At 53.4% G+C, this 27,144-nt stretch overlaps 11 protein-coding genes and 1 non-coding gene across 12 annotated transcripts; 9 read left to right on the top strand and 3 right to left on the bottom strand.

The window, feature by feature from the left end:
• Positions 1-1,547: 1,547 nt before the first annotated feature.
• On the top strand, positions 1,548-2,904 carry BU25DRAFT_409250 (uncharacterized protein). The gene is made up of 2 exons (XM_033706012.1): positions 1,548-1,699; positions 1,772-2,904. Exons 1-2 carry the CDS (start codon positions 1,687-1,689, stop codon positions 2,542-2,544), a joined length of 786 nt encoding a protein of 261 aa, XP_033563546.1. The 5' UTR covers positions 1,548-1,686; the 3' UTR covers positions 2,545-2,904.
• On the top strand, positions 2,718-3,359 carry BU25DRAFT_20691 (uncharacterized protein). The gene has a single exon (XM_033701158.1). The coding sequence runs from the start codon at positions 2,891-2,893 to the stop codon at positions 3,218-3,220; it is 330 nt and encodes a 109-aa protein (XP_033563545.1). The 5' UTR covers positions 2,718-2,890; the 3' UTR covers positions 3,221-3,359.
• On the bottom strand, positions 3,155-4,449 carry BU25DRAFT_409248 (EF-hand protein). Its single transcript, XM_033706011.1, has 6 exons — positions 4,288-4,449; positions 4,123-4,179; positions 4,010-4,025; positions 3,700-3,825; positions 3,435-3,647; positions 3,155-3,386 (listed from the first exon to the last, which is right to left on the bottom strand). The coding sequence occupies exons 1-6, from the start codon at positions 4,288-4,290 to the stop codon at positions 3,352-3,354; spliced, it is 450 nt and encodes a 149-aa protein (XP_033563544.1). The 5' UTR covers positions 4,291-4,449; the 3' UTR covers positions 3,155-3,351.
• A 141-nt stretch (positions 4,450-4,590) lies between these two features.
• BU25DRAFT_389481 (t-SNARE affecting a late Golgi compartment protein 2) lies at positions 4,591-6,042 on the top strand. Its single transcript, XM_033704519.1, has 3 exons — positions 4,591-4,720; positions 4,774-5,306; positions 5,356-6,042. The coding sequence occupies exons 1-3, from the start codon at positions 4,698-4,700 to the stop codon at positions 5,973-5,975; spliced, it is 1,176 nt and encodes a 391-aa protein (XP_033563543.1). The 5' UTR covers positions 4,591-4,697; the 3' UTR covers positions 5,976-6,042.
• A 643-nt stretch (positions 6,043-6,685) lies between these two features.
• Positions 6,686-11,308, top strand: BU25DRAFT_409245 (phospholipid-translocating P-type ATPase). Its single transcript, XM_033706010.1, has 2 exons — positions 6,686-10,930; positions 10,984-11,308. Exons 1-2 carry the CDS (start codon positions 7,044-7,046, stop codon positions 11,153-11,155), a joined length of 4,059 nt encoding a protein of 1,352 aa, XP_033563542.1. The 5' UTR covers positions 6,686-7,043; the 3' UTR covers positions 11,156-11,308.
• A 1,717-nt stretch (positions 11,309-13,025) lies between these two features.
• On the bottom strand, positions 13,026-15,326 carry BU25DRAFT_489935 (ATP-dependent DNA helicase-like protein II subunit 1). Its single transcript, XM_033711458.1, has 2 exons — positions 15,150-15,326; positions 13,026-15,100 (listed from the first exon to the last, which is right to left on the bottom strand). The coding sequence occupies exons 1-2, from the start codon at positions 15,213-15,215 to the stop codon at positions 13,193-13,195; spliced, it is 1,974 nt and encodes a 657-aa protein (XP_033563541.1). The 5' UTR covers positions 15,216-15,326; the 3' UTR covers positions 13,026-13,192.
• A 186-nt stretch (positions 15,327-15,512) lies between these two features.
• On the top strand, positions 15,513-17,035 carry BU25DRAFT_489934 (ferrochelatase-domain-containing protein). The gene is made up of 2 exons (XM_033711457.1): positions 15,513-15,855; positions 15,903-17,035. The coding sequence occupies exons 1-2, from the start codon at positions 15,631-15,633 to the stop codon at positions 16,959-16,961; spliced, it is 1,284 nt and encodes a 427-aa protein (XP_033563540.1). The 5' UTR covers positions 15,513-15,630; the 3' UTR covers positions 16,962-17,035.
• A 169-nt stretch (positions 17,036-17,204) lies between these two features.
• On the top strand, positions 17,205-19,088 carry BU25DRAFT_409241 (pyruvate dehydrogenase E1 component subunit alpha). The gene is made up of 4 exons (XM_033706009.1): positions 17,205-17,608; positions 17,701-17,834; positions 17,890-18,580; positions 18,631-19,088. Exons 1-4 carry the CDS (start codon positions 17,468-17,470, stop codon positions 18,946-18,948), a joined length of 1,284 nt encoding a protein of 427 aa, XP_033563539.1. The 5' UTR covers positions 17,205-17,467; the 3' UTR covers positions 18,949-19,088.
• A 102-nt stretch (positions 19,089-19,190) lies between these two features.
• Positions 19,191-21,187, bottom strand: BU25DRAFT_389467 (pseudouridine synthase; the record flags this gene model as incomplete). Its single annotated transcript, XM_033704518.1, has 3 exons — positions 19,191-19,353; positions 19,447-20,997; positions 21,045-21,187. The coding sequence occupies 3 exons, from the start codon at positions 21,185-21,187 to the stop codon at positions 19,191-19,193; spliced, it is 1,857 nt and encodes a 618-aa protein (XP_033563538.1).
• Positions 21,188-21,395: 208 nt separating this feature from the next.
• Positions 21,396-23,077, top strand: BU25DRAFT_409240 (uncharacterized protein). The gene is made up of 2 exons (XM_033706008.1): positions 21,396-21,818; positions 21,871-23,077. The coding sequence occupies exons 1-2, from the start codon at positions 21,607-21,609 to the stop codon at positions 22,880-22,882; spliced, it is 1,224 nt and encodes a 407-aa protein (XP_033563537.1). The 5' UTR covers positions 21,396-21,606; the 3' UTR covers positions 22,883-23,077.
• A 148-nt stretch (positions 23,078-23,225) lies between these two features.
• Positions 23,226-25,333, top strand: BU25DRAFT_438860 (uncharacterized protein). The gene is made up of 3 exons (XM_033709083.1): positions 23,226-23,615; positions 23,664-24,076; positions 24,126-25,333. Exons 1-3 carry the CDS (start codon positions 23,295-23,297, stop codon positions 25,315-25,317), a joined length of 1,926 nt encoding a protein of 641 aa, XP_033563536.1. The 5' UTR covers positions 23,226-23,294; the 3' UTR covers positions 25,318-25,333.
• Positions 25,334-26,991: 1,658 nt separating this feature from the next.
• On the top strand, positions 26,992-27,081 carry BU25DRAFT_t52. Its single transcript has one exon. It is a non-coding gene; the product is annotated as a tRNA-Ser (tRNA).
• The last annotated feature ends 63 nt before the right edge of the window (positions 27,082-27,144 follow it).

The following is a 27,144-nucleotide window of genomic DNA, read 5'->3' as shown; positions in this document are numbered from 1 at the left end:
GTTTGGTTGGACAGATGTCATTTGGTTCGATGGCGTTCATAGCAAGGGAGCCGGCCGAACTGAAAAGGTGGGTGGAGGTCCAAGCGAGGAAGCAAAAAACAGCGCTAGACTGAATTGCCGACTTCAGATCTCCACCCACTGCGTTTTCCACACCCACTTCCCCTGAGCGAGCGCATTCTTTCTATCATCACCAAGTGCTTTGGAGCGATTTTCCTCTCAAAGTGCGCCTGTCAAGCGGCATTCAGTGTCACGTCTCTCCCTTCTGGCCACACCTTAAGGACAGCACAAGAGAAGGAGGCTTTCGTGATACGGTCATTTAGATATGTCTTTCGAGTCTCCAAAGGCTTCTGAACAGTTGATGGATAGAATCATTGGCCCTACTGTAAGGCGTAGTTCGTGTCTCAGCCTTTACAAGGGAGCCAGCCAGCCACGCACGAGTTTGGAGTTTCACAGCCTAACTCTCGGGTTCGACAGTACTCGAGACCAATGAGACGTCTTACGACCAGCATATCGCAAGCTGTACCTCTTTGCAAAACACGGCTTGATTTTGAATATGCAGTGTCATGTCTAGCAGGCAAAGCATAGCAAATGTGGGGGTTGACTGGCAGGACACCCTCCTGCTGCTGCGATTCGTGTTGGAGTACTCTCCGAGCCAAAACCTAAAAACTAGTCGGCTATATCCAATTCCATCATCTGCTCCTCCAGCATTCCCAAATCGTTGTCTACGCGTTCATGAGCCGTACCTTTGAGCAGTCTGAGACATATTTCCACGTTCAGATCTGCTCGACCAAGTAACTCTTCGTATACACAGCGTGCAGTTGCTCAAACTCTACGGCTCCGACGGGCGATCGCTTAGACAAGTCTCGTTCATCTTCTAAACTGTTGCGCGCTTCGGTCATCTGGGTTCTAGAGCAGTGCCTGAAGTCGACGGTTCTTTCGTTAGGATCGAAGAACGATGTCGGTGCCTTTATAGGCCATCAGTGCCAAACAAATCGAAGTCACTCCTTCAAAGCTCAACACGTGGTGCGCACTCCAGAATAATTAAACAGCACGCGGTGCAAACTAGACGGAGCTGCACTACATGAGATACGGTAACCTCACTGTAAATTCTCATCTGTGAAATTATCTTGTCTTCAAAGTGGACGACGAATCGTTGTTGAGCATGCATCCACCTCTTCTGGACAGCAGTAAACTTGTCATCTACAAATCCACCTAACCCAACCTAGCTCATATCCATACCTTTGGTCTGTTGTTGATTTACACCCGTAGATCGATCATCAATCTCGTGCTTACGACTCTTCATCAACAAAATACACATATGCTGAGCCTTCTTCAATTTGGATCCCATTGAAAGCACAACACCAGGAAAATATCGCGATACTGCAAAACCAACTATCTGAGCTTCTTCAGAGCGTTCTGTTGATGCAAAATGTGGTGGGATACTATTTGTACAACAAACTAGATCTAGCCTCACTTATCGCGCTAAGTCACGGGGTCCGGACAGTCGTTTGCAAACAACCCATAAGCTCCAGACATCACCGCGTTCAGTCCACTTGTTCTGGACGCATTTACAGCGACATAACTCACTGCCTCCGCACCCACACCCTTGAGTTTCCCCATCGCACCAAGCTTTCCAAATCTCGGGCAATCACAGCATCTCGCATAACAGCTCAAGTGACCGCAAACATGCCTCAACAAGGTACGCCCTGTCCCGAGTTCGGCGCGTCGCGCTCGTTCAGCACGCGTCCTCAGACGACTAACTGCTATGCAGCAGCGAGGGCCTTCTCGCAGAAAGATCTCCCACCTTCCGTTGAAACCGCCTACTATCGCAAATGTATCGACTTGCGCCGGCGCATCAATGACATCGAAGAGAACAACGATGGCACAAGACAACGTATCCAGCGCCTGAATCGCGGTATCCAGAAGATGCGCCTTGAGCGCGCCTTCCTCCTTGAGCAGCTACAGAAACATCAAGAATACAACATGGACGACTCCGACCGCAGCTCTAGTCCACCTCCGACACCTACAGACAAGCCCCTTCGTAGCAAGCGCAGTCACAGGAAAGGCACACCACCACCCGCGGGCGCAGGCACAGCACCAGGAAGCGGTGCAGCAGGACACTCAGGTGTCCCTCACGCAGCTTCACCAGGCGAGCACGGAACCCACCACCTCGCGATCTCGCACCCACACGCCATAAACCCCATGTCCAGCGCGCAAAGCACGCCTGACCCATCACGACACACAAACCCCTTCTTCAGCTCCATCGGCGCTTCAGCCTCACCACACGCCTCCCACTCCGCCGTGAACGGCAACCAGAACGCCCTTCCACCTCTCCACTCCCTCCCAGGCATGCAACCGCAAGCCCAGCAAACACCCACTCCACGCGCATACTTCGACCCCGCGTACGACGCCGAGCGCCCCACACCCGCCCCCGTCGAGAGCGAAGGAGGGAGACAACGCGCTTACTCCGGCGCCGAAGCGCCGCAGAACGGGGACACGGAGATGCGAGACGCTGGGTTTACGGCAGTCAATAACAACCAGTAGAACTGGGCTGACCTACATGATCCCTACTGTGGTCTTGTGAGACGGTGTTACACGGATGATATACAGCTCTTAAGGCGCTTCAGGAATGGGGTGGGTGTAGTGAGGTAAGAGGTAATGAGTGCACATTTCGACATCAGATTTGTCCGCGAAAGCGTAGAGGTTGTGGACGGAGCACAGACAGCTCAAGGTTCTGCAAGAGGACCCATCTCCCAGGCCGATCGTCTGGATCAAATTATCAGACACTGCTACGGGTGTGCAGCAAGGCGTTAGGGTTGAGTATATTTGGTAATGGCACGGCTATTACGACAGCATGGCACATACCTGTACTAGTATATAGCATGGATAAATGCTATTAATGACCCAGAGAGAAACATGCTCTCCTACTTGCTCTGTGATGAGTGGCTGTCAGAGTCTCCAGCACTGCCACTGGGCCCACAGGCTAGTGAAAGCTTGTGCACCACCATACAGCGAGACCCTGCATTCATGGAAACAGATTAGCTCTGTGGATCGTTGTACTAATTGTATAGACATCTTGGTCGATCACCGACTTGTATACGCGTCTCATGTGCAGGTTTCGAAATGTCACACTTTGGCCCAGAGGCATTCGGGGTTCAAGGCACAGGAGAAATGGATTGAGGATATAGAGTCGTCTCCCGGAGACGTCGGTGAGGAGTAAGCAAACTGGGTCTTGCGAGCAACTGAATCGGCCCCAAAATGTGAAACCCCGCTCAATTACTCGTTGCAATCAGATCTCGGCCGTGGCACCGTCCTGGTATGCGTAATCATCCAAACATGCGTTTCCGCCGGTTATTTCTGCATCATGAGCTGGACGAACTCATTGTCTGTGATATGTTAGCCCAGGTCTTGTCTCCGCGGTGGACGTATCCTACAGTCAATGCGGCCATCACCGTCCTGGTCAGCCTCCCTGATCATCTCATCGACCTCGTCGTCGGTGAGCTTCTCGCCGATCGAGGTCATGACGTGACGCAGCTCGGCAGCGGAAATGAAGCCGTTGTTGTCGCGGTCGAAGACCTTGAATGCTTCCCGAATCTCCTCCTCAGAGTCGGTGTCCTTCATCTTGCGGGCCATCATGGTAAGGAACTCTGGAGATAGTTGTCAGCCAAGTCTCCACGATCGAAAGTGCTGGTTCCGTACCAGGGAAGTCAATGGTGCCGTTGTTGTCGGCGTCAACCTCATTGATCATGTCCTGCAGCTCAGACTCGCTGGGGTTCTGGCCGAGCGAGCGCATGACAGTGCCGAGCTCCTTGGTGGTGATCTGACCTGTAAAACAGCATTGTCAGCTATGCGCTGTTGGAGGTGTGGTATTGTTGATGTGGCTGTCTAGCGGTATAGGGAGCTCTCGAGGCTAGCGTCTACATTCGTAGCATTTGTCATGCATGTGATGAGGGGTGCCTCGAGAAATCGTCTCTTCGTCGTGCGACCAGGCTGCGGAAGGACTACTAACCATCGCCGTCCTTGTCCTATTCGCAGAGCTGTTAGCCGTGTGTTGTTGGCACGAGCAGATGCTCTCAGGCCGCTAGGCAACAATACACCGCACAGGGGCTGGAAAATACTTACGAAGAGGGAGAATGCTTCCTTGAACTCGGAGACTTGCTCCTCGGTAAGGGAGTCAGCCTGTGATATCTCGTTAGCATAATATCTTGAGTCTTGCCAGCGGGCTGGCGCTGTGTTGATTTCCAAGGCGGGGTATGGGAGCGGGAGGGCAGCGCGGGGCTCACGCACCATGTTAATTGTGGGGTGTGGTATTGCGAAGGAAGAAAGAAGTAGGGCGGAAAATAACCGGCAGGTATGTGCAGGCTACTGTGGGGGTATATATAGGCCCGGGTGTGGTGTGTGAAGGAGGTTTGGCTGTGTTTGCGGCTGGGGGAGTTGGTGGAGCTGGCTGTCAGATTGGCATTTAGCGGCGCCCTGCTGTTGGGAGAGGGCAAATTAAGGAACCTAGGCCGCCCAGAACGGCAAGGGCGGAAGGTGCAGCCCGGTCCAAGGACCCCAGTGCTCCTGCGATGGTGCGGCTACAACCGTCAAGGCGACCATTCACCAACTTCGAAGTCACAGTTCGCTCGTGTGCCCTTTAGACCCTTTGAAACTTGCGACTGTCATGATATAGTCGCATTGAAGCTCGCCAACCCAAAATGTGGCGGGACCGCACCAATCTGTATGCTGCGCAGCTGTGCATTCAATGCGTTCTCGCTGACGTAGCCTGTATAGCTTTATATCCTACCGCCAGTCCTATGCGCACCACCCCCAGAAGAAGACACGCTATGGCGGATCTAGCTCGAATGGCTTCGGCGACGGCAGACGCATGTCGGAGGAGCGGCAAGGGCTCATGTCTAGTAGTGCCTACGAAGATGACGGCGATGCGGTGATTGAGATGGACCTGCTGCCTCCACGATGGCTCGACGTGCAGGATGAGATCACAGACCAGCTCGCAGAGATAGCGAAACAGACGCGCAAGCTCGACCAGCTACACCAGAAGCACGTGCTTCCAGGCTTCGACGATGAAGACGTGAAGAAGAGGGAGGAGCGCGAGATCGAGCAGCTCACACAAGAGATCACAAGAGGCTTTCAAAGATGTCAGCAGGCTATTAAGAGGATAGAGATGATGGTGCGCGAAGCAAAGCAGCAAGGCAACATCAACCAGGGCGAAGAGGTCATGGCACAAAACTTGAAGATCTCTCTGGCTACACGTGTCGGCGAAGTGAGCGCAATGTTCCGTAAGAAGCAGTCTGCGTACTTGAAAAGTGAGGAAACACCTTCTCAACTGATCCAGCCGTAAGCTAACATGGGCAGAACTCAAAGATCTCGGTGGCTTTGCCTCGCCTTTTCGATCTGCAACGCCCGTACAGAACCCCTATAACGACCCTGCCATGCAAGAATCAGACGCCGATCGGTCATTTGCGCAATCCACCTCTCTTCAAACGAAGCAGCAGCGAACGCGCCACGACCCGAACGAAGCCATTATCGCCCAGCGTGAGCGCGAAATCGAGGATATTGCACAGGGCATCATCGAGCTGGCAAACATATTCCAGGAGCTACAGACAATGGTCATCGACCAGGGCAGTATGCTCGATCGCATCGACTACAATGTAGAGAACATGTCAAGAGATGTTAAGGAGGCGGACAAGGAGCTGAAGGTAGCTTCAGGCTACCAGAAGAGGGGCATCAAGAGGAAGATTATGTTACTGCTAGCGATCCTGATTGCAGGCGTCTTCATCTTGCTCTCACTAAAGTTGGGTACCAGAAGCAGCAGCTCGCCTGCGCCGGTCCCTCCAGCAGTGCCAGACGAAGATCCACCGATGGTGGCATTACGGATCAAACGTCAACCTTCGGCATTGCCAACAAGTCGTAAGTGGCATCGACGGAAAAGGCGACTATGGAAAGGCTTGACAGAAGATGCACGCAACCTTTAAGGCTTCACACCACCCTAGATATCATCCTAATGCAGCGATGTAAGATTTGTTCATTTTTCTTCAACAGATGTACTTTGTTCTACAAAAGACTTTCGACCCGGAATGCCTCCGGGATGCGAGCACCACCGAAAGCCCGCAGCATCAAGTCCGGTGGAGTGATGATTGTTTGTACGCTGTTCTAATGCTATTTCAGGCGCGACCCAGCCCTCTGTGCCACTGCACCCACACGACAACAGCGGCTGATAATGCAGGGGTCTCCGGACTGTCATGACGATTGGTGAACTCTACACAGAACGTATGTCTGAAACTTCGATACCTCTGAAGAGGCTTCTTTTTGAACTGCAGTCCAAGAGGTTCTGGCCCACTTGACACATGATGCGTAATGCTGGCGACTGTCAATGACTACCTCAACTTGGGAGGGCCGAAGCGCAGAGCATCTTGCAAAAGGTGATCTCAGCTTCGAGGGTGGAGAACGACTGGGCGCTGGGCGCAACCTAATGTCCAATGTGCAGCAGGCATCAGCAACCACAAACATCCGGCGCAGCAAAGCAGACACATGTCGTGGTATTCCAAAGCCTAGCGTGTACTTGTACATTCTCACTCGGTCCTGACACTGTTGTGGAAGGTCGCTCGGGCATTAAGAAAGAACGCAAGTGCATCTTCAGGTCGCCAGGATCGCGCTTGGTGCACGTTGGGCCCAGGTAAGCACTGCCTCACGAATGACAGCATCCGAGCTTGCACCTGCCTTTCCAATCCCCAGCCCGCCAGAGTCTCCGAAACGTTGAATTCGCTCTTGAGACGTGGAGGCATTCGAAGTTCTCCCCACGTCCCACGTACCGCTCGCTAACAACTTGGAGTCGACAACAAACGCGCATTCCTCGCAAACCGCAACGTTGGCTAAGCGGTGTTACTATTCCAGGATAGCTTACGCAGCTCCGCAACCACGTCCGCCCACGTCCGCAACTCGACACTGCGCGCATAGGGAACGTCCGCGGAAGTTGGGGACTTGCATGAGCTTGGACAGCAGCAGAGCTGCGCGGATAGTGCTTCACACAATTCACGGCCGCAATGGCCGGCCGGCCTGGAGGTGGACAGCCGTCTCACAGCGACAACCTGATCGACTTCGATGAACCCCAACCGCAATACTACTCTGGCGCTCGACCACCCGTAAACGACGACGACCTTCTCAACCGCTTCGACATCGACAACACAGAGTCTGCGCCGCAGGGGAGGCCGTCAGTGTCCTACGATGACTTCGTTGGCGGAGGCAGACCGAATACTTCCAATCTACTGGGAGGGCCTGGCGCACCGGTAGGACAGGCGCCATACTTGCAGGCAGGAAACAGAGCATACTCGCAATCGTCCGACTTGAACAACTATCAGCGCTACTCCGACGCCGACTTACCCATCGACGATGACGGGCGCTCAACGCAGGGCTACTATGCCGCCGGCGGCGCGTTCGATCCCACGTCGCCAGGGCTACAACGAGGCGCTTCCAAGAAGAATCACAACAGGAATAGTATCCTGAGTCTCGGTGGAGGCCTCACTGGTCGCGTCAAGAATATGTTGGGGCGAGGCAACGAATACTCGGAGATGGACCTGCCATTGACCGAGCATGCGGCGCAGCAGGGCCAGTCGAGCGCGAGCGCATACGGTGATGGGCAATCAACAAAAACAAAGAAGCGCAGTTCAGGCACGTTCAAGTTTGGATTCGGGAGAGGTGCGCCAGATCCATCGACCCTTGGACCCAGGATGATTCAGCTCAACAATCCGCCGGCCAACGCCGCGAACAAATACGTCGACAACCACATCTCGACGACCAAGTACAACATCATTACATTCTTGCCCAAGTTCTTGTACGAGCAATTTTCGAGATACGCCAACTTGTTTTTCTTGTTCACTGCCGTTCTGCAACAGATACCCGGAATTTCACCCACATCGAGATACACCACTATCGTTCCTCTGTTCATTGTGTTGCTTGTATCCGCGATCAAGGAGTACATCGAGGACTACAGGCGGAAACAGTCCGACTCGCAACTTAACAACTCGAAGTCGCAAGTGCTAAAGGGGTCCTCGTTCGAAGATGCAAAGTGGATCAATATTGCGGTCGGCGATATCATACGAGTCGAATCTGAACAGCCGTTTCCTGCCGACCTTGTTCTGCTTGCCTCATCTGAGCCAGAAGGTTTATGCTACATTGAAACGGCCAACCTGGACGGAGAGACCAATTTGAAAATCAAGCAGGCCATCCCAGAAACTGCTGACTATGTCAGTCCTTCCGATCTTGGTAGACTTGGCGGCAAAATTCGATCAGAGCAACCCAACAGTAGTCTGTATACCTACGAAGCGACTCTGACGATAGCGGCTGGAGGTGGAGAGAAGGAACTACCCCTGCAGCCCGATCAGCTGTTGCTTCGTGGTGCCACACTTCGCAACACGCAATGGATTCATGGTGTGGTTGTATTCACCGGTCACGAAACGAAGCTCATGAGGAACGCCACTGCAACACCCATTAAGACGACTGCCGTCGAGAGAATGGTCAACAAACAGATTCTCATGCTTGTGGTCATCCTTGTCGGTCTCAGCATTGTCAGTTCCATCGGTGACGTGATTATACGTTCGACTCGGGCGAAGAACCTTGAGTATCTGCGACTGGAAAACTTCAACGGTGCAAAGCAGTTCTTCTCTGATCTGCTGACATACTGGGTCTTGTATTCGAACTTGGTACCCATTTCACTGTTCGTTACGATTGAGATTGTCAAGTACTACACAGGTTCTTTGATCGATTCCGATCTCGACATCTACTACGAGCCCACGGATACGCCAGCAAATTGTCGAACTTCGTCCCTGGTAGAAGAGCTTGGTCAGATTGAGTACATTTTCTCCGACAAGACAGGCACTCTGACATGCAACGTGATGGAGTTCAGGCAGGCATCGATTGCTGGAATCCAATACGCAGATGAGATTCCGGAGGATCGGAGAGCTACTGTAGAAGACGGGGTTGAGGTCGGCATTCACGACTTCAAGCAGCTTGAGAACAATCGCCAGACGCACCAGAACAGGTACATCATTGACCAGTTTCTTACACTACTCTCGACTTGTCACACTGTCATCCCTGAACGAGGTGGCGAGAAAGATGTAATCAAGTATCAAGCTGCGTCTCCCGACGAGGGTGCATTGGTGGAAGGTGCGGTGATACTCGGCTATAAATTTACGGCAAGAAAACCGCGAGCTGTCATCATGGAAGTTGATGGACAGCGAAAAGAGTACGAACTGTTGGCCGTGTGCGAGTTTAACTCGACAAGGAAGCGCATGTCCACAATCTTCCGCACACCGGAGGGCAAGATTGTCTGCTACTGCAAGGGTGCAGATACTGTCATCTTGGAACGTTTGGCAAAGGACAACAACCCGTTTGTCGAGACGACGTTAACCCATCTCGAAGAGTATGCCGCTGAAGGTCTTCGAACGCTTTGTCTTGCTATGCGCGAAATCTCTGAAGCTGAGTATCAGGAGTGGTGGCAGATCTTCAATACGGCACAGACCACGGTCAGCGGTAACCGCGCCGAGGAGCTGGACAAGGCTGCTGAGCTTATCGAGCATGACTTCACCTTGCTTGGGGCGACTGCTATCGAAGACAAACTACAGGACGGTGTACCAGACACAATTGCCACCCTGCAATCTGCGGGTATCAAGATCTGGGTCTTGACTGGTGATCGACAGGAGACTGCCATCAATATTGGCATGAGTTGCAAGCTGATCAGCGAAGACATGAGCCTGCTCATCATCAACGAGGAGTCAAAGGAAGCCACAAGGGACAACATCGCCAAGAAGTACAATGCGATCATGAGCCAGGGTCAGGGAGGTGCAGAGATGGACGTCTTGGCTTTAGTCATTGACGGCAAGTCACTTACATATGCGCTCGAGCGCGACCTCGAGAAGGAGTTCCTCGACTTAGCAGTCAGGTGCAAGGCTGTCATCTGCTGCCGTGTTTCTCCTCTACAGAAGGCTCTCGTCGTCAAGCTTGTCAAGCGCCACCTGAAGGCCATCTTGCTCGCCATCGGCGATGGTGCGAACGACGTCTCCATGATCCAAGCCGCCCATGTTGGTGTCGGTATCAGTGGTATGGAAGGTCTGCAGGCAGCACGAAGCGCTGATATCTCGATCGGTCAATTCCGCTATCTACGCAAACTGCTGCTTGTCCACGGTGCATGGAGCTACCAACGTGTCAGCAAGGTCATCCTTTACTCCTTCTACAAGAACATCGCCATGTTCATGACGCAGTTCTGGTACTCTTTCCAGAACGCCTTCTCTGGACAGATCATCTACGAGTCCTGGACCCTTACCTTCTACAACGTCTTCTTCACTGCCGCACCACCCTTCGTCCTCGGTATCTTCGATCAATTCGTCAGCGCTCGCCTCCTCGATCGCTACCCGCAGCTCTACCGCCTCAGTCAGTCCGGTGTCTTTTTCAAGATGCACTCCTTCTGGTCCTGGGTAGCAAACGGCTTCTATCATTCCCTGATCCTCTACTTCGGTTCTCAAGCTTTCATCCTTTGGGACTGGCCGCAATGGGATGGTCGCAACGCCGGTCACTGGACGTGGGGCGCTGCATCGTACACGGCCAACTTGGCCACCGTGCTACTTAAAGCCAGTCTTATCACGAACATTTGGACCAAGTACACGTTCCTCGCGATTCCTGGGTCTTTCATCCTGTGGTTCATCCTCATGCCGATCTATGCCACCGTGGCGCCTATGGTCAATATCTCGAATGAGTACATTGGCGTTATTGAGCGTTTGTTCCCCGATCCAAGGTTCTGGGCAATGGTAGTTGTGCTGCCGCCGCTTTGCCTGATCAGGGATTTTGCGTGGAAGTATGCTAAGCGGATGTACTTCCCGCAGAGCTATCACCATGTGCAGGAGATTCAGAAGTACAACATCCAAGATTACAGACCAAGGTACGGCATTCTAGAAACAGTTCTTAGAGGATCGAGTGCTAACGTTATTGCAGAATGGAGCAATTCCAAAAAGCCATTCGCAAGGTCAGACAAGTCCAGCGCATGCGCAAACAGCGTGGATACGCTTTCTCGCAAACAGACGAGAGTCAGGCGAGGGTGTTGCAGGCATATGATACCACGCAGCAGAGAGGAAGATACGGAGAGATGGCAAGTTCGAGGAAGTAGTTGGCACATGCTTTTGGCGTTTGAAATGATATGATGGAACGACTTGTTTTGAGCTCAAATCGAGCCATGCATGGAAAAGAGTGTTTGGTAGCGTAGTGTGTATTCACAGTAGCTTCGCGAAAGAAGGTTTGAACATTAGCTCGTAAGTATACCCATGCTCACTGAAACACATCAAGACGAACTTTCTTCGAGCGTCTGTTCCCACACGCTAGCAATTGCGGCGCAGAGCTTTGCCGCCAGTCATGTGAAAGACCTGAGCCCATTGGTCGATGTCAAAAGGCCATGACGCTCCAACAGTCCTCTTCAACGCCAGATATTGCAGTGCACGATGGACGCATGGGCTGCATCACTGCACGTGGTTACGCCCAATGATTGCAAATCAGATGTGTCGATACTCTATTCTGATGACCGAAAAGCAGTTGCGCTTCGCAGCTTCACTACGCTAAAGATTGCAGTGCACCTGCGATGTTGCCCAACATTTGCCCTCTTCACACTTATTGGTAGACAAGACCCAATCATGGCTGTCATCTGTTGCATTGGCAGGATGCGAGTGCGTTGTGGTCCATTTTGCTTCCCATCGAGGCGGCGATTGGGAACAAGGCATGCTCGCCGGCCCCTGCGTGCATGGTCGTCAACGAACGTCTCTTGCACGCTAAATATTGTAGTGCATATAGCGCGGATCGGTTACCGGGGCACATATAAAGGTTAGAGGTGCTGTTCGGCTGTACGCTCTCGCACAAGCCGGGAGCGAGTCAGTATGCTCACCCATATTGGAATTCACAGATGTCGATAGGAGGTGGGCATGCATCCCCAACACCTCCATCTTCCAGAATGCATGATGGTCGCTTCTGCTGCGCTAGGGATTGCAGTGCAAGCTATCGCGCGCAGCAAAGGAGAGGTCTAAGTTCTGGATTCTGTGAGCCAGTGATGACAGTCTTCCCATGAACAGACACCGCATGCCGATGCTCACCAAAGTCATTATGGACTCAGCTTTTGACAAGTGGACTACGCAATGCTTAGAAGGAGTCTGTCTTCCCCACGACAACGATTTATGTTCGTTCATTGGCTGCTCCCTTTCCAAGCAAGCAATTAGAAGTCTCGAAGTCTTTGCTTGGTCATTGACAAGGTCGAAATGGGTCCTCGTCTGCGCTAAAGATTGCAGTGCACAACAGCCACGCCGACTTGCACTGCATAGGAAGGACTGATTTTCCCGGAATAGAAGAGGAGCTTGTCAGGTCCATGCTAGAGATTGCAGTGTAGATGCGGTATACTGCCCAATCGTTTACTGGGCATGGCCACGCAACCAGGCTGCAGCAAAACTCTCACTGCCACTAAAAATTTGCAGTGCAGGGGCAAATGACACTACAAGCAGATCTATCAATCATCTCAGATTCCTTCTCTCACGAACTACACTTCAGCGCTAAAGACTGCAATGCAAGCGCTATCGCAGAGTCGCATCCAAGTCAGAGATAATTAAAGTGTTGAACGCAGGCATACTTTTCCATTCGTGCGCACTCGCGAGCTTGTGCTACAAATTTCACTAAGTACTCCGGGTACTTCGGTAGTGCCAAAAGTGCGAAACTATCGCCTTGAGTCTCAGCACAGTCGCGAGGATGCAGACACAGCAAGGGTGTTAGGTGAAGTTACTTACCTTAAAAGTCCGGATTGTATAAGACTATGCGTCTGCCTGAGAATTGCATCTGTAATGTCAGGGGTGCAAGATTGAGGGCAAAAGGACAGCCTGGAGGTAGTCAGACTATTGGCACCACGTAGGTATTGATTTCGGCCTACACGTTACAGATGTGAATGCAAAGGTCAGTTCCCACTGCTGTGTCAAGACACTTCTTTCTAAAGAGGGCTGGGGCCAAATCCGTCGGGTATTCATCGACTGGTGCCCTAATTACTAGCATCAATGAGCATCCCTCATGTTGTGCTGAAGCGGCAGGCTCATGCAACGCTTCATTTCTGTGTTCCAGTTGTAGCAGTTGTCGCCATATCATGAGCGCCCATTCACCTTGCAATGTCTTGCGGTGTTCATTACATGCCCTTGCTCTGAAGATACTCCTGTACCCTCTCGATGAGATCCGCTTTCTTTCCCGCCGTCGCTTGCCCCCTTTGACTCAGATACGCCTTCAGCACCGCGACAGTCTGCTTGCTGATCTGCCCCTTGTCATTGCTCACTGCCATCTGCTGATCCGTCAGCCCGTCATTATTACCGTCCTCATTCTTGGCCTTCGGCTCGGCCTTTACACGTTTAGCTGCTGGCTTCTCTCCATCCTCTGGCTCCGCCGTCCTCCGCTTTGCAGCCGGCTTGCCACGAACAGCAAGTGACCCGCGAGACAACTGTACGTACGTCTCCTCGAATGCTCTGCCGTAGTCTTCGATGTATTCACCGCAGCGCTTGTCGATCTGTTTGAAGCGTGGGACCGTCTTGTCGACGGGGGTGTCGGGTATGTCTTCATCGAGGGCCATGGCTTGCAAGATGCGGTAGAACCACTGCAGATCTGGGTTAGGATACTTGCTCGGATCGTATACGCCACCTGGCAGCTGTAGTTGCTCCATGATGATGCGCATCTTGTCTGTAAGTGCGTCCGTGGTTTTGAGAGGTGCATCTGGTTGCTCGGGGAATAGGCGAATATCGTCTGCATAAGGAAGGGGGATGAGCCACAGGCCGGGCGGCATCTGTTGTTCCCCGTCCTCATCGGTCTTCTCTTCAGAGGGAAGGAGTGCGCAGAGTGTTGGAGAGGCGTTACGGCGGGCGATGAACCATACGAGACCCATCTTCTGCGACTTGATCAGCTTCTGCTGCAGTGCTGAGAAGACACGCGTTGAACCGATAAAGTCAGCTTCAGAAGGGTAGATGAATGTGGCCTTGTTGGTGTTTGCCCAAATCGGGACGCTGGAGATGGGCTTGAAGCCGATGATGCGGATCACTGGGTCGCCAAAGCACTGCCGTATCCGTGTAACCTCGTCTGGTAGGAATGTGATAGCGTCTCCGCCGAATTCGTACGCTTTTCGCAGCTCAGTCTTCTCGACTACTCGCGCTGTATCGTCGGCCATGTGTGATGTTGATTGCTGTACAATCTGTGTCTTCTCACCACCGACCCAGACATAACAAGATTTAGCATGCACTTGCCGCTTGAGCAGAAGGTACCCTTTCACCCCTATCTTCAGGCCAGGACCAAGTTCCAGGGGTAATGAGAATAGCGCTCGGCGAGCGGCGGCCTTCGAGTTAATGGAGGACAGCAGCTGTCGAAGCAACGAGATACCTTCGCCGCTCTTGGTGACTTTGGTGGTCGAAGGGATAGCGACTGGCGCGTCAGGGTCTGAAGGAGATGTGGGATAGACGAGGTCATCGTAAAATCGCGTTCGATCGAAGCTATGGTCACGTCGCGAGATCGGAAACAAGTCAATGGTGCAATCCAGATCGTACAAGTCGCGCGCTCGCGTCACTGCAGCGTCCTTGTCCTGCTTCGCTTTGACTGGGTAGTCATTGTCTGTAACTAGGAAGAGGCGTCTCGAAGAGAAATTCGGTGCTTTGGTGGTGAAGATCTGGTTTGCACAGAAGAGAACCGTAGCTATGCTGGCTCCATCTTTGTTGGGTTTCAGTAACTTCTCCGCCTCTTCTTCGTCTTCGACCAGATCTCTCAGTCTCTTGACGTCCTGTGCTGATGGTACGTCAAGATCTGATAGCAGATAGCAGTTTTGGAATGTGCTGTCGCCGTCTTTGAGGTCAGTCTTCTCTGTGCCGAAAAGTAGTATGCCCATCATGTCTGTTGGGTTTGAGATGATGCGCTGCTGCATCAACTGATAAGCACACTTGAGCGCAGCAGAGGTTGGCGAGTCGCGATCTGCCTTTTTGTCTTCCGAAGCTGGTGGGCGCTCCAGCATGGTAGGACTGACATCAATGGCGAAAAGAACGGCATCTTTGATCGACTTGTAGCTCTGTTAAGGGTCAACATCAGCCCTCTTGCTTCTACAACCTGTGTCATACGGTCTCGTCAAGCTCCTCTTCCTCTTCCTCTTCCTCGCCCCACCTGCGGTCGTGCGCGTCCGCCATGATAGGTTGTTTGTCGTGTTGTCTGGTGTACTGTACACCGGAATGTGTTGTTTATTTTGTGAGCGAGCTCAGGAGTACTTCAGAGTAGTCAAATTCGCGAACGTTGTTTTCTTTATGTGAAGCTCACAAAGACCACCTGCGGGTGAGCTGCCTTGCACTAGTTGTTTGCAAGGCAGCAGTGCAGGGAGACGCGTTAAGCTGTCGCGGTGTCACGGGGAAGGAGCTAGCGTGGGTCGACCGCAGCTAATCGCCGTTAGGTTCGATCCGCGAGCTCGATCGTCATCACTGCATTCAGCGGGCCTTCATTGGCCAGAGCTTTCACTCGATATTATTCACGTCGGCTGTCTGGCCACGGCTGCTCTTCTCATACATTTGCTCGACCGAGCTTCGCTTCTTCTCCTTCACACACATCCCAATGGCTCTGCGCACACCTTTGACGCGCGCCGCGAGGCGTGCTACGTCGACAGCGACCGCCGCACCCGCTCTTTCGGTATACAGCGCGCAATGGAGGAGAGGCAATGCTACGGTTGCCCCCGTCACACAGAGCACCGGCTCGAAGAAGGGTACTGCTATCGTCTTCATGAACATGGGAGGGCCTTCGACGACAGACGAAGTTGGCAGTTTCCTGAGCAGGTTATTCGTATGTGTTGTAAACGTCATGTTTGAAGTAAGAGCTAACAGTCGCAGGCTGATGCTGACCTCATTCCCCTCGGCCGCCTCCAGAACTACATTGGACCCCTGATTGCGCGACGACGAACACCGAAGATTCAAAAGCAGTATGCTGAGATTGGTGGAGGGTCACCCATCAGGAAGTGGTCGGAGCACCAAGCGGCAGAGATGTGCAAGATGCTTGACCAGACCTCGCCAGACACCGCTCCTCACAAGCCCTACGTCGCCTTCCGCTACGCAGACCCCCTAACGGAGGACATGTACAAGCAGCTGTTGGCAGATGGCTATGGTGGTGGTAACGGCGGCAGAGCTGTGGCGTTCACGCAATACCCTCAGTACTCCTGCTCCACCACTGGATCGTCACTCAACGAGCTGTGGAAGTGGAGGACAAGACTCGAAGGCAAGAGGGGCACAGGAGAGGTCGAGTCCAAGGGTGCAATCAACTGGAGTGTCATTGACCGCTGGCCGGCACACCCGGGTCTGGTTGAGGCCTTTGCAGAGCTGATTGAGAAAAAGCTGGCCGAGTACCCAGCCGAGCGAAGAGATAACGTCATCTTGCTCTTCTCGGCGCACAGTCTGCCCATGTCGGTCGTCAACCGCGGCGACCCCTACCCCGCTGAAGTCGCAGCCACCGTCTACGCAGTCATGCAGCGACTGGGCATGAAGTACAAGTATCGTCTGGTGTGGCAGTCGCAGGTCGGACCTCAGCCATGGCTCGGTGCGCAGACCTCAGACACGGTCAAGAACCTGATGAAGAAGGGCCAGACAGACATGCTTTTGATCCCTATTGCATTCACAAGCGATCACATTGAGACCCTGTACGAATTGGACAAGGAAGTCATCGGCGAGGATGCTGAGGGACACGAAGGTGTCAAGCGTGTCGACAGCTTGAATGGCAGCCCCACGTTCATCAAGGCGCTCGCAGATCTTGCAAAGTCGCACTTGCACAGCGGCGAAGCTTGCAGCCCTCAGATGATCCTTAGGTGTCCAGGATGCACAAGCGAGAGGTGTCTGGCGCAAAAGGAGTTCTTTGCCAGGCAGTCTGGGCAGGACAAGCAAGAGGCCGCCGCGGCGTAGACCGGGAGAACACGGAATGTACACCTTGTATGATATTGTACGCTGTCTAAGAAATAATGACAATCTTGGAACCTGAATGTATGTTCTCTTCAACGCAGCATACGGTGAACGATGTCACTACGTGCAGTGTGTGTGATAGCTGAAGTGCTCAGCAGCTGATCCAGCTGGGCTGTACCTGGGGCCCTCTTACCTGGTCCACACCCATGCAGCCGCTGTTGGCCGCCACCTTGGGCGTCTGATCAGAACGACGACCATTTCTCGATATCCGAAGAGTTTCCTTTCTCCAGCCGTAGCCCTCAACGCAAGATTTCGCACTCCAACGTCCGCAGCAGAGTGATAGATAAGGCTGTCAGGGTCGTGCATCGTGTTGAGGTGGGTCCCGCTAGCGTGAAGTCGGAGATCCGAGAAACAGCTCAACCAAATCTTTGCGCGTAGCAACGACCTCCTCAACCTTCCGCCGTCCACCCCGTCACCACCCCCGCCAGTCACCTCCCGCCGGCGCCAACATGCTTTCCAGGTCCATCAGGAGGAGCATTGCCTCGCCGCTCCGCCAGCGCTTCGTCGCTCCCGCCGCGCGCCCGGCCTTCAGCAGATTCGTGACCACGGATGCCGCCTCGTCGCACGCCGAGCGGGACCAGGTCCCCGAGGTAGGGCAGCCCCTCTGCGTGCCAATTGGGCCCGCAGCAGCAGCAGCAGCAGCAGCAGCAGTGATGGAGCAGTGATGGCTGACGCACCGCAGTCGGATGACCAGCCCTTCGAGGTCCGCCTCTCCGACGAGTCCTTCGAGACCTACGAGCTCGACCCCCCGCCCTACACACTCGAGACAACCAAGAAGGAGCTGAAGCAGATGTACTACGACATGGTCGCTGTCCGGTACGATTCTTCCGCCTAGCAATCCCGCCCCTACCCACTCTGACATAGCACACAGCCGCATGGAGATGGCCGCCGACAGGCTCTACAAGGAGAAGAAGATCCGCGGTTTCTGCCATCTTTCCACCGGTCAGGAGGCCGTCGCCGTCGGTATCGAGCACGCTATCGAGCGCGCCGACCACCTCATCACCGCCTACCGCTGCCACGGCTTCGCCCTGATGCGCGGAGGAACCGTCAAGAGCATCATCGGTGAGCTGCTCGGCAGGAGGGAGGGTATCGCCTACGGAAAGGGTGGCTCGATGCACATGTTCTCCCCCGGCTTCTACGGCGGAAACGGTATCGTGGGTGCCCAGGTCCCCGTCGGCGCCGGTATCGCCTTCGCCTGCCAGTACGAGAACAAGAAGAACGTCACCCTCGCCCTCTACGGCGACGGTGCCTCCAACCAGGGTCAGGTCTTCGAGGCCTACAACATGGCCAGCCTGTGGAAGCTCCCCGTCATCTTCGGCTGCGAGAACAACAAGTACGGCATGGGTACCGCTGCTAACCGCTCGTCTGCCATCACCGACTACTACAAGCGCGGTCAGTACATCCCCGGCCTGAAGATCAACGGCATGGACGTCCTCGCCGTCAAGGCCGCCGTCAAGTACGGAAAGGAGTACTGCGCTGCTGGCAAGGGTCCTCTCGTCTACGAATACGTTACCTACCGCTACGGAGGTCACTCCATGTCCGACCCCGGAACCACCTACCGCGTAAGCCTCCCTCCCCACAAACACTCAAGCCCACCAACTAACAAGCCCAGACACGTGAGGAAATCCAGCGCATGCGCAGCACCCAAGACCCCATCGCCGGGCTCAAGCAGAAGCTGCTGGACTGGGGCGTCACCACCGAGGAGGAGCTCAAGTCGCTGGACAAGCAGGCGCGCTCCGACGTCGACGCCGAGGTCGCTGAGGCCGAGAAGATGCCCGTCCCCGACGCCACCAGCAAGGTACTGTTCGAGGACATCTACGTCCGTGGCTCCGAGCCCGAGTTCCTCCGTGGCCGTGTCCCTGAGGAGAACTTCTACTACACTGAGCATGACATGGGTGCCGAGAAGAAGCCCGTTGCCAGGACATCGTAGAGAGTCGATGATGAGTGGGCGAGGGCATGCGATTGGAGGGGGAGAGTTTGCATATGTGTAATTCTAGGGTTTTAGGCATGATGGATGCTGTGTGAGAACGATAGGCTTTCAATTACATAGCATCATCATCATCATCATCATCATCATCATCATCATCTTCGACGCAATTCTGCACGTGATGCTATGTTCGAGTATCTATTGATTGGGTATCAAATGCAGTGACGGTTGAATCCAACGCTCTTCTAGTTGTCACTTGCGTATCCCTCGTTATCCGAGTCCTGCTCCCACTTGGGCTGCGTCGACTTGTTCTTGCGACCCTGCTTAGTCGCTTCAATGCCGCCAGACGTCAAGTACAGGAACGTGGTATCCTTGTAGTTGTCCAGGTGTGTGAAGAAAGTGTTGAATCTAGAGTGATATTAGCAGACGTTGCGATAGGATTTTCTGGTCTCAAGACCCTGGTGACAGCCCAAAGCTATCGGTGTTGTGGAATGGACGTACTGGTTCCCCTGCGCCTCTTCCCTGAAAATGCGCTGGTAAATCTCCCTCTCCTTGAACTCCTGGATCTTATCGTCGTACTTGGCGAAGTCGATTTTCTCCCGCCCGTGCGCCTTGGCCATTTTGTCGTTATAGCTATCAAACACGGGCCTTTCAAGCAGCAATCCCAGCCCTGGAGCCTTGGGAATGCGGACAACATTGTTCTCAAAGCTCTCCAACATGATCTTCGGATCCGAGCCGCAGCGCACTGTGAGCGCGGCCATACCGACCATTTTGCGGATCTGGTGCATCATGAAGCTCTGGCCGTGAACTTTCAGACTCAGCCATTCCGTGTCGTTGATGATGATTGGTTTGGGCGCGACCTTGAAGGACTTGATGTATCGCTTTGCGGAGGAGTCGGTGAATTTCTTCTGCACCGTGTAGTTGTGGTAGCGACGCGTTCCGAGGTAGTTGTTCAGCGCTGCTTGCACACGTTCCTGGCGTTCGGGGGAGATGCGGTAGCTGCGTTTGGCGTCCATGATGGCTCTCTTGAGTGCTCTTACGACTTCTTCGAGCGCGGGCTTGTTTACGATGCCCGAGGGGAGCGGGATGGAACCGTCGGTCTGGTCGTCGAATGTGGTTGTGGGGTGCTGAGCTTCGACTTTCTCTACGGCTTCCTTGGCTTCGTCGACTTGCATGGCTTCACCTGCGTCTGGTATCGCGGTTTCGGCGGCTGCCTCTTCGCTTGTGGCCTTTGCTTCTTCGGCCTCTTTGGCGGCTGTGGCATCTGCTAGTGCCTCATCGATGGAAGCTTCGATGATAGGATCTTGGTCCTCGGGCGCGTCTGTGGAGTCGGCGATATACAGGGCCTCCTCTACCAGCGGCCTTATCGAGTCGTCCAGTGTCTCAAGGATGGGCTTGATAGACTTCTCCTCAACTTCCGACCAAAAGTCTGCCACCTCAGCCTGCCTCTTCTTATACTCCTCAAGGTCGCCCGCCTTCTCTGCCTCCTCCACTAGCTTCTTGCCCAGGTAGCTCGATGGATGCGGTGGGAGGAACGAGTGTGTTGGGATCAGGTACTCGTACCATCGTGAATCACACGCCTGGTAGCAGCTGAAAGAACCTACTGTCCGCTGAATGCCCCATACTCGAATCTGTTCGGACAGATTGGCGTTGATCTTGTCCACAATATCCTCGTCCTCGATGATCAACTTCAATGATATGATGTTGCCGGCGGCATGAACGCCCTTGTCGGTACGTGCGCAGCGTACTAGTGCCGATTTCTTGGGGTCGTCGGCGTTCGCTTTCGATATTGCGCCGGCAGCGACGAATGCTTTGAAGAGATCGCCCTCGATTGTCTTTTGCTTATTGTCGATCTGCATGCCCTTGTAGCCAGTGCCAGAGTAGCCAACCATGACAGCGACCTTGCGCTTCGGCCTGCGCTCCTCGGCTGCAACTTCTTCGGCGGGGAATGCTGAGGGCAGGGCTGGTTTGTCATTCTCGCCCTTCTCTTGCGCTTCCTTGTTGCGGGCCTGCTGTTCTGCGTTGCGACCTCGCCTATCTAATTGCTCATTGCTTGCTTAGTTAGAGAAGCGTATTGGATCATAGCACCGAATACTTACGCGTGCTCCTTACGGCCCATATTTCTCTTCTTATTCGGACGGCTGCCGTGCTGCATGCTGCCACCTCCGCGGCCTCGCCTGCGGTCTCCGCCATTGTCCCATTTGCGCTTGCCGTCGCGATCTGACGAGCCGTTGTCAGCCATTGTGATAGTCGGAGGCTGTGTGGAAAGTGTTTGTTCAGGGCAAGGAAGAGCATAAGAGAGGTGAAAGCTGCAGCTGCAGGTACATGTGGGGGAGCTTCTGCGAACTTCTTGAAGTTTTGGACTTGGCGCGGCAGAATGCGCTTCACCGCACGCGCTACCGCTTCATCATCGCTGCCTCGTGTGGCTCAGCTTCTCTTCTTCAACATCACCACTCTGTCACGTCAACTCGCTCGCGGACAGCCGTAATACAGTGGGCAAAGAACTAATATAGCTCTGGGACGTAGTGAAAGGGTCGCCTGCGACATTTCAAGTAGTGATCGAGTCCGGCGCATGCAGACAAAGGCCGTTTCTACCTTCTCGTGCTGAGAAGATCGTATCCCTACTCGCCGTCAAGCGTACACCGTCTATCCACCGCCATCATGGGAAGGGATCCTTTGGAGACGGCGAAACAGCTGGTCAAGATAGTTGTCCGCATGTTTTACGAGACTGAGCACATTGTCCTTTTGGATGCCCTCTGTTACCACGGCGCTTTGCATGTGTCAGACATGGTCCAGATTCTCGACGCTGGCAAGAACTCGAAATACGTCGGGAAGCTCGTGGGTAGGCTGAAGGAAGCAGGCTTGTGCACAACGTATGTGAAGTCTGGAGAGGTAAAGTCGAACGTGCAGTGCTGACAAACACAGCTACACTGAGCAAGTCAAGCGTGACGGTGCAACAAAGCTCTCAAACCGCGAGTGGTACTACATTGACTACCGCCGCGCCATCGACTCGACCAAATACCGCATTCACAAAATGCACGAACGGATCAACAAGGATGCGAAGCCTACGACAGAGAAGGCAGAGCTTTCATGCAAGCGCTGCAGGTCTCAGTACACTATGATGGATGTGCTTGACAACCCTGATCCTCAGGCTCGGGCATCAGGCTTCTTATGCATCAAGTGCAATTACCCTTTGGACGAGATCGATGAGGGAAACCAGCATGATGCCGACGACACTCCGGCCAGATTCAACAAGCAGTTCAAGCCACTGCTCGATATGATGAAGATCATCGACGAGCTCAAGATCCCGTTGATCGAGGGCAAAGATGCGGTTGACACAAAGATCGAGCTACCTCGCGACAAGCTTATCGATCCTGGCACGAAGCTGGAGGTTGTAGACACAAACTACACAAGGCCTACAGCTGTCAAGGGTCTTGCTGCAGAGCGCGAGAAGATCAACGTCCAGATTGCATCTACTGCAGAAGAAAACGAGAAGCAGCAAGCCGCAGACAGGGCTCGCCAGGAGAAGATTGCGGCACAGAACCAGCTCCCATCGTGGCACACTCAATCCACGGTCATCAAGGACGCCGGCGGAGCTGTTGCTGGCATCAAGCAAGAGACCAACGGCACAAACGGACCTACCAGCAAGACAGAGCAGGCTGACGGCATTACCACGACGCAGAATTTGGATGATGTCTTCGCTCAGATCGAGGCTGAGCGTCGTAAGAAAGAGCAAGAGGAAGAGGAGGACGAAGACGAAGATGAGGACGATGACGAGTTTGAGGACGTGGCTGTTGGTACACCGAGTGAGCTTCCTGATGCCAAACGCGTGAAGGTCGAGATGTCTGCAGCACCAACGCCCTCCAACGTAGCGACTCCGGCTTCCAACGGTAACGGTGGTGAAGAGAGCGAAGAAGACGAGTTCGAGGATGTTTGATTGGTTTATTGCATAGCGTTGGCGTCATGGTTAGTGAGTGGTGTAGGGGGTTACTGCACCGCATGTTCAAGGCGTTGGATATCAAAAAAAGACGTTCGTAATCTGAAGGAGGCAAATATCCATAAGTCTTTCTTCATTCGGCAGCTCAAGATTGAGACTTCATAGATCATTATATCAATAAACCTGTAAACAGAGAGATTTCTTGCGAGGAGCGCGATGGTTCTACCAAGGAGCTTTATGGACTCATGTTCGTGCGCACAAGCCACACCAAAGTGACAGCTAGGCGACATCCCACCTCATCTCCCCGCGTGCTACACTTGAACCTCCGCATCTACCCCCGCCAGCACCACTACACTCTTGCCGAACATACAATCGCGTCGCCGATGGATGCCAAATAAGCGAGGATTCTACTATGGCCAAATCACTATCAGTACTCCTGGCGCAAGCCTCCATTGAGGACCACGACGAGACCTTGCGAGCCGCCAATGCCGAGATCAAGAAGAACAAGAATGATGTAGACGCTCAGCACGCCAAGGCGATCGCCTTGCTGCATCTGGACGACTTCGAGGGCGCGCTCAAGGTGTTCGAGGACGTGAAGGAGCTGCAGCAAAAGGCGCAATTCGAATATGCATACACATTGTACAAGACTGGCGATGCGACGAAAGCTGTACAGATTGCACAAGCGTCAAGCGCGAAATCTGATCGCAAAACACAACACATTCTTGCTCAGGCTGTATGTACCTTAAGACATCACTGGAGGCACCAGAGCTAACAAGCGCAGGCTTACCGGTCAGAGAACTTCGCGCAGGCAGCAAAAGTGTACAAGGAACTAGCGAATCACCCCGTCGACCACGAAGCATTCGATATCAACATCAACTCTGGCGCAGTAGACGCTCAATTGGAATGGACTGGACAGGGCGAGCTAGCGCAGAAGAAGAAACCCACCAGAGAAGACCTTGAGGCGTTCGAGACAGCTTTCAACGCTGCATGTGGGAGCATATCGCGCGGCGAACTGGCACAGGGAGAAGTGTGCCTGAAGAGGGCCAAGGATCTTTGCAATGCGGTTGAAGACTTCAGCGAGGAGGAGAAGAAGGCCGAGATACTGCCCATCACTGTGCAGCAGGTCTATGTGCTCACACAGATGGGCAAGATTGACGAGGCTGAGCAGCTGGCGACCACCATTCCGTTCGCTGAGTGAGTGCAGACACCACAGGAACTGACGTTGCAAACTGACAACATGCAGCATCAAGGATCTGTCCGTCCGTTACATCGCCCAAGTCAACAGCATCGCCGCGTCGAAGGAGCATTCGAACCCATACCTGTCACACCGTCTATTCCACTCGTCGCCGAAGCCGCCGGTCACGAACCAGCACTTCTCTTTCCAAGCGAACATCCTACAGCAAGACGAATACGTTATCTCGCTCCTCTCGCAGAAGACGGCCGGTGTTGCATCATCTACAGAGAAGGTTATCGAGGCATCGCCATCTCCGTCTTTGTCGCCGGCTGTCAACATGGCTGGTGTTATCAATGCTGCAGCTCACACACGAAGTGCTGAGACCGAGAAGGCAGCACTGAAAGAGATAGTACCCTTGCTGGAGAAGAGGCCGAACGATGTTGGTCTGATTCTCACAATTGCAACCCTCTACATCATCACGAACAACTACGCCGCAGCCACCTATCTTCTGGAGTCATTCTTCAAGCGTCTCGAGCAGAGCGGCTCCGCGTCAGACCTCGATGTGCGGTTTGCACCAGGCCTGATTGCATCGCTTGTCTCGCTCTACACGCAACAAGGGCGCCCAGGAGCAGCAAAGTCCGAACTAGCGAAAGCTGCAGAGTACTGGAGAACACCGCACAAGTCGAAAACAGAGGCACCTTCCAAGTCTCTCATGGTCGCAGCCGGCACGGCACTGCTCGACACACACGACTCCGAGAACGCGAAGGCGGCTGGTGCCATCTTCCAGAGCCTCTACGAACAAGATGACGAAGACCGCGCCGCCATCGCCGGTCTCGTCGCCGCACAAAGCATCTACGACCCCTCCTCCATCCCCACCGACCTCCTCGCCTACCTTCCCGAAGCCAATCGCCTTGTCGCCGACATTGATGCCGCCGCCCTCGAGAATGCCGGCGTACCCACCACCACCACTCTCGTCTCCGAGGCACGCAAGCGCAGCATCGCACCTACAAAAGCCATTGCGCCGCGTTCGAAGCGGTTACGCAAGGTCCGTATACCGAAGGACTTCGATCCGAATAAGAAGATCGATGCCGAGAGGTGGCTGCCGATGCGCGATCGCACGTACTACAGGCCGAAGGGCAAGAAGGGGAAGAAGAGGGCGGAGGGACTGACGCAGGGTGGGCCGGTTGCAGAGGAGAAGAAGGTGGAGGCGAAGAAGGACCAGGGGAAGGCGCAGAAGAAGAAGGGTAAGGGTAAGAAGTAAGATGCTTGTAAGAGAGAGATGGAAACGGCTTAATGTAGTATAAAACTATAGCAACCAACCGACTGAGAAATGAGCGGTTCGACTTGCATCTCAAAGTTCTATGCGATGTGATCATTTCCTTCGATCACTGGACCAAAATCTGGTACATTCAGCAAATGAATAGTTGTCCCGACGACTATAGGCGGAACTCAGACTGTAGACATTCAGACATGCATCAACGGCTCCTTGAGCTATCAAAAATGCTCTACGTATACCTTTACTTTCACCAAGAGTGAGAGCATCAGACCCTAGTGTCATACCTTTACCTGTAGTGAGAGTAAGAGATACGGACGTTAGTGCTTGTAACGTCTATATCAACCCTCCCCGCCCACCTTCGACCATCCTTCCTTTCCTTCACAATTCGAAAGTCAGCGAGCAAAGCTTGTGAAACAAGCTTCGAATCAATACATCTTGGACAACGAGACTTCTGATTCTCTTTTTCGGACAAAGTGTATTTCTGATCCGGACGCACCTTCAGAAGAACTAGGGATTCAGTAAGACCTCTCCAATCTTCGAGAGGAGGACGGCCGCCCATAGACAGCGAATCCCTAGTTCGAAGGTCATCGTTTCACCGAGCCAAAGCAGCTTGGCGAATCGCTTTGGCTGGCTGGCTTGGACGAAGGCCAATGAGTTGTTGTGGAGGGAGGAAAGATGGGAGCGTGAGAGAGGAGTTTATATAGCACTAGTACAGGAGCCAGCACGTGAGCCTGATTGCCAACCAGGTATGTTAGGAGCCATTCGATGCTTGGAGTTATTCAACGTGAGTGTGCCAGAATTGTGGGGAGACTACGCCATGTTTATAGTGCGAGCTTGGTCAGAGCTGAACACTTCAGTAGGCTGGATTAAGCCTCCAGGTACCATGAATCTCCAATCGGTCTGCTCCAGATGCTTTCACTGCAGTTGTGGTCGTTTTGTGGCTGTCAAGATGAGGTTCCAAAGGATTAGGTTGTTGGGATGGATGTCTCAACTGAGAAAGAGCTTCTGACAATCCGGCAATGAGCCTGGAGGACCTCAGTAGAATTGAACCCTTCTCTTATTTCGGTCAGAATAAACTGTAGTCCTGCTCCTGACTACGGTTTGGCAGTCAGTGAGCAAATATACCTTGTGCACCTCCGAAAAGCGAGAGAATTGGCCTTGATATCCTCGAGAGAGTACCAAACGAATCATGAATTGCAGCAAATCTAACGTCAAGGTAGTCATAATTGGGGTGTGGGTTGATGGTAAAGGAGTGGAGCGAGGACTATGGGAGCTGGCGAAGTGGCAGCCTTCGTCACTAAGCAACTTTCGTGCACCAAGTCCAGCTCAGCAACACTTTTGACCAAGAAAAGTCTGAAGTGCCCACGCAACTCGGGAAAACATGACGAAATTTGTTGCAACCTTGGAAAGGCTCAACATTGGCAGCTGCCCAGAGCGGAAGGTAGGTAGTCACTGTTCTAGCGACAAGCGTGTCATCGTAGAGTGCGACAATCAGACTGATGTTAGATGGTCTTTGACGGTTGAAATTCGAGATGGCGGCCAGACACTCCGGTGTTCTCCGGCCCCACCAGGATTGGAAGAAGCTCAACGATCAGCCAACAAAATATTTTCAAGAATATTTATTGTATAATTATACAAAAGATTATAGCTAAGACCTTCGGCACTTTGGCGGAGTGGTTAACGCGATGCCCTGCTATTATTAGCCAGGCATTTCCTTCGGGAGCGTGTGTTCGAATCACACAGGTGTCGATTTTTTTTGCGGTTTTTGTTGGCTTACGTGAGGTGGATGAGTAACATGGTCGGCCAAGTTGG

This window comes from Macroventuria anomochaeta (genome assembly GCF_010093625.1).
Source record: "Macroventuria anomochaeta strain CBS 525.71 unplaced genomic scaffold BU25scaffold_10, whole genome shotgun sequence".
NCBI lineage: Eukaryota > Fungi > Ascomycota > Dothideomycetes > Pleosporales > Didymellaceae > Macroventuria > Macroventuria anomochaeta.
Note: the sequence above shows the minus strand (reverse complement) of the source record. Positions and strands in the feature narration are given on the sequence as shown.

Excerpts from the sequence above, each read along its gene's own strand:
- BU25DRAFT_438860 (XM_033709083.1), top strand. The coding sequence starts at position 23,295 with ATGGCCAAATCACTATCAGTACTCCTGGCGCAAGCCTCCATTGAGGAC. Across the intron at positions 23,616-23,663 it reads AACACATTCTTGCTCAGGCT|GCTTACCGGTCAGAGAACTT; the intron begins GTATGTACCTTA and ends TAACAAGCGCAG. Across the intron at positions 24,077-24,125 it reads ACCACCATTCCGTTCGCTGA|CATCAAGGATCTGTCCGTCC; the intron begins GTGAGTGCAGAC and ends GACAACATGCAG.
- BU25DRAFT_409245 (XM_033706010.1), top strand. The coding sequence starts at position 7,044 with ATGGCCGGCCGGCCTGGAGGTGGACAGCCGTCTCACAGCGACAACCTG. Across the intron at positions 10,931-10,983 it reads ATCCAAGATTACAGACCAAG|AATGGAGCAATTCCAAAAAG; the intron begins GTACGGCATTCT and ends ACGTTATTGCAG.
- BU25DRAFT_20691 (XM_033701158.1), top strand. The coding sequence starts at position 2,891 with ATGCTATTAATGACCCAGAGAGAAACATGCTCTCCTACTTGCTCTGTG.
- BU25DRAFT_489935 (XM_033711458.1), bottom strand. The coding sequence starts at position 15,215 with ATGGCGGACGCGCACGACCGCAGGTGGGGCGAGGAAGAGGAAGAGGAA. Across the intron at positions 15,101-15,149 it reads AAGAGGAGCTTGACGAGACC|AGCTACAAGTCGATCAAAGA; the intron begins GTATGACACAGG and ends GACCCTTAACAG.
- BU25DRAFT_389481 (XM_033704519.1), top strand. The coding sequence starts at position 4,698 with ATGTGGCGGGACCGCACCAATCT. Across the intron at positions 4,721-4,773 it reads TGGCGGGACCGCACCAATCT|CTTTATATCCTACCGCCAGT; the intron begins GTATGCTGCGCA and ends TAGCCTGTATAG. Across the intron at positions 5,307-5,355 it reads GCAGTCTGCGTACTTGAAAA|AACTCAAAGATCTCGGTGGC; the intron begins GTGAGGAAACAC and ends TAACATGGGCAG.
- BU25DRAFT_409241 (XM_033706009.1), top strand. The coding sequence starts at position 17,468 with ATGCTTTCCAGGTCCATCAGGAGGAGCATTGCCTCGCCGCTCCGCCAG. Across the intron at positions 17,609-17,700 it reads AGCGGGACCAGGTCCCCGAG|TCGGATGACCAGCCCTTCGA; the intron begins GTAGGGCAGCCC and ends GACGCACCGCAG. Across the intron at positions 18,581-18,630 it reads ACCCCGGAACCACCTACCGC|ACACGTGAGGAAATCCAGCG; the intron begins GTAAGCCTCCCT and ends TAACAAGCCCAG.
- BU25DRAFT_409240 (XM_033706008.1), top strand. The coding sequence starts at position 21,607 with ATGGGAAGGGATCCTTTGGAGACGGCGAAACAGCTGGTCAAGATAGTT. Across the intron at positions 21,819-21,870 it reads GAAGCAGGCTTGTGCACAAC|CTACACTGAGCAAGTCAAGC; the intron begins GTATGTGAAGTC and ends TGACAAACACAG.
- BU25DRAFT_409248 (XM_033706011.1), bottom strand. Across the intron at positions 3,648-3,699 it reads CGGCACCATTGACTTCCCTG|AGTTCCTTACCATGATGGCC; the intron begins GTACGGAACCAG and ends AACTATCTCCAG. Across the intron at positions 3,387-3,434 it reads CGGTGATGGCCGCATTGACT|ACAATGAGTTCGTCCAGCTC; the intron begins GTAGGATACGTC and ends AACATATCACAG.
- BU25DRAFT_489934 (XM_033711457.1), top strand. The coding sequence starts at position 15,631 with ATGGCTCTGCGCACACCTTTGACGCGCGCCGCGAGGCGTGCTACGTCG. Across the intron at positions 15,856-15,902 it reads GTTTCCTGAGCAGGTTATTC|GCTGATGCTGACCTCATTCC; the intron begins GTATGTGTTGTA and ends TAACAGTCGCAG.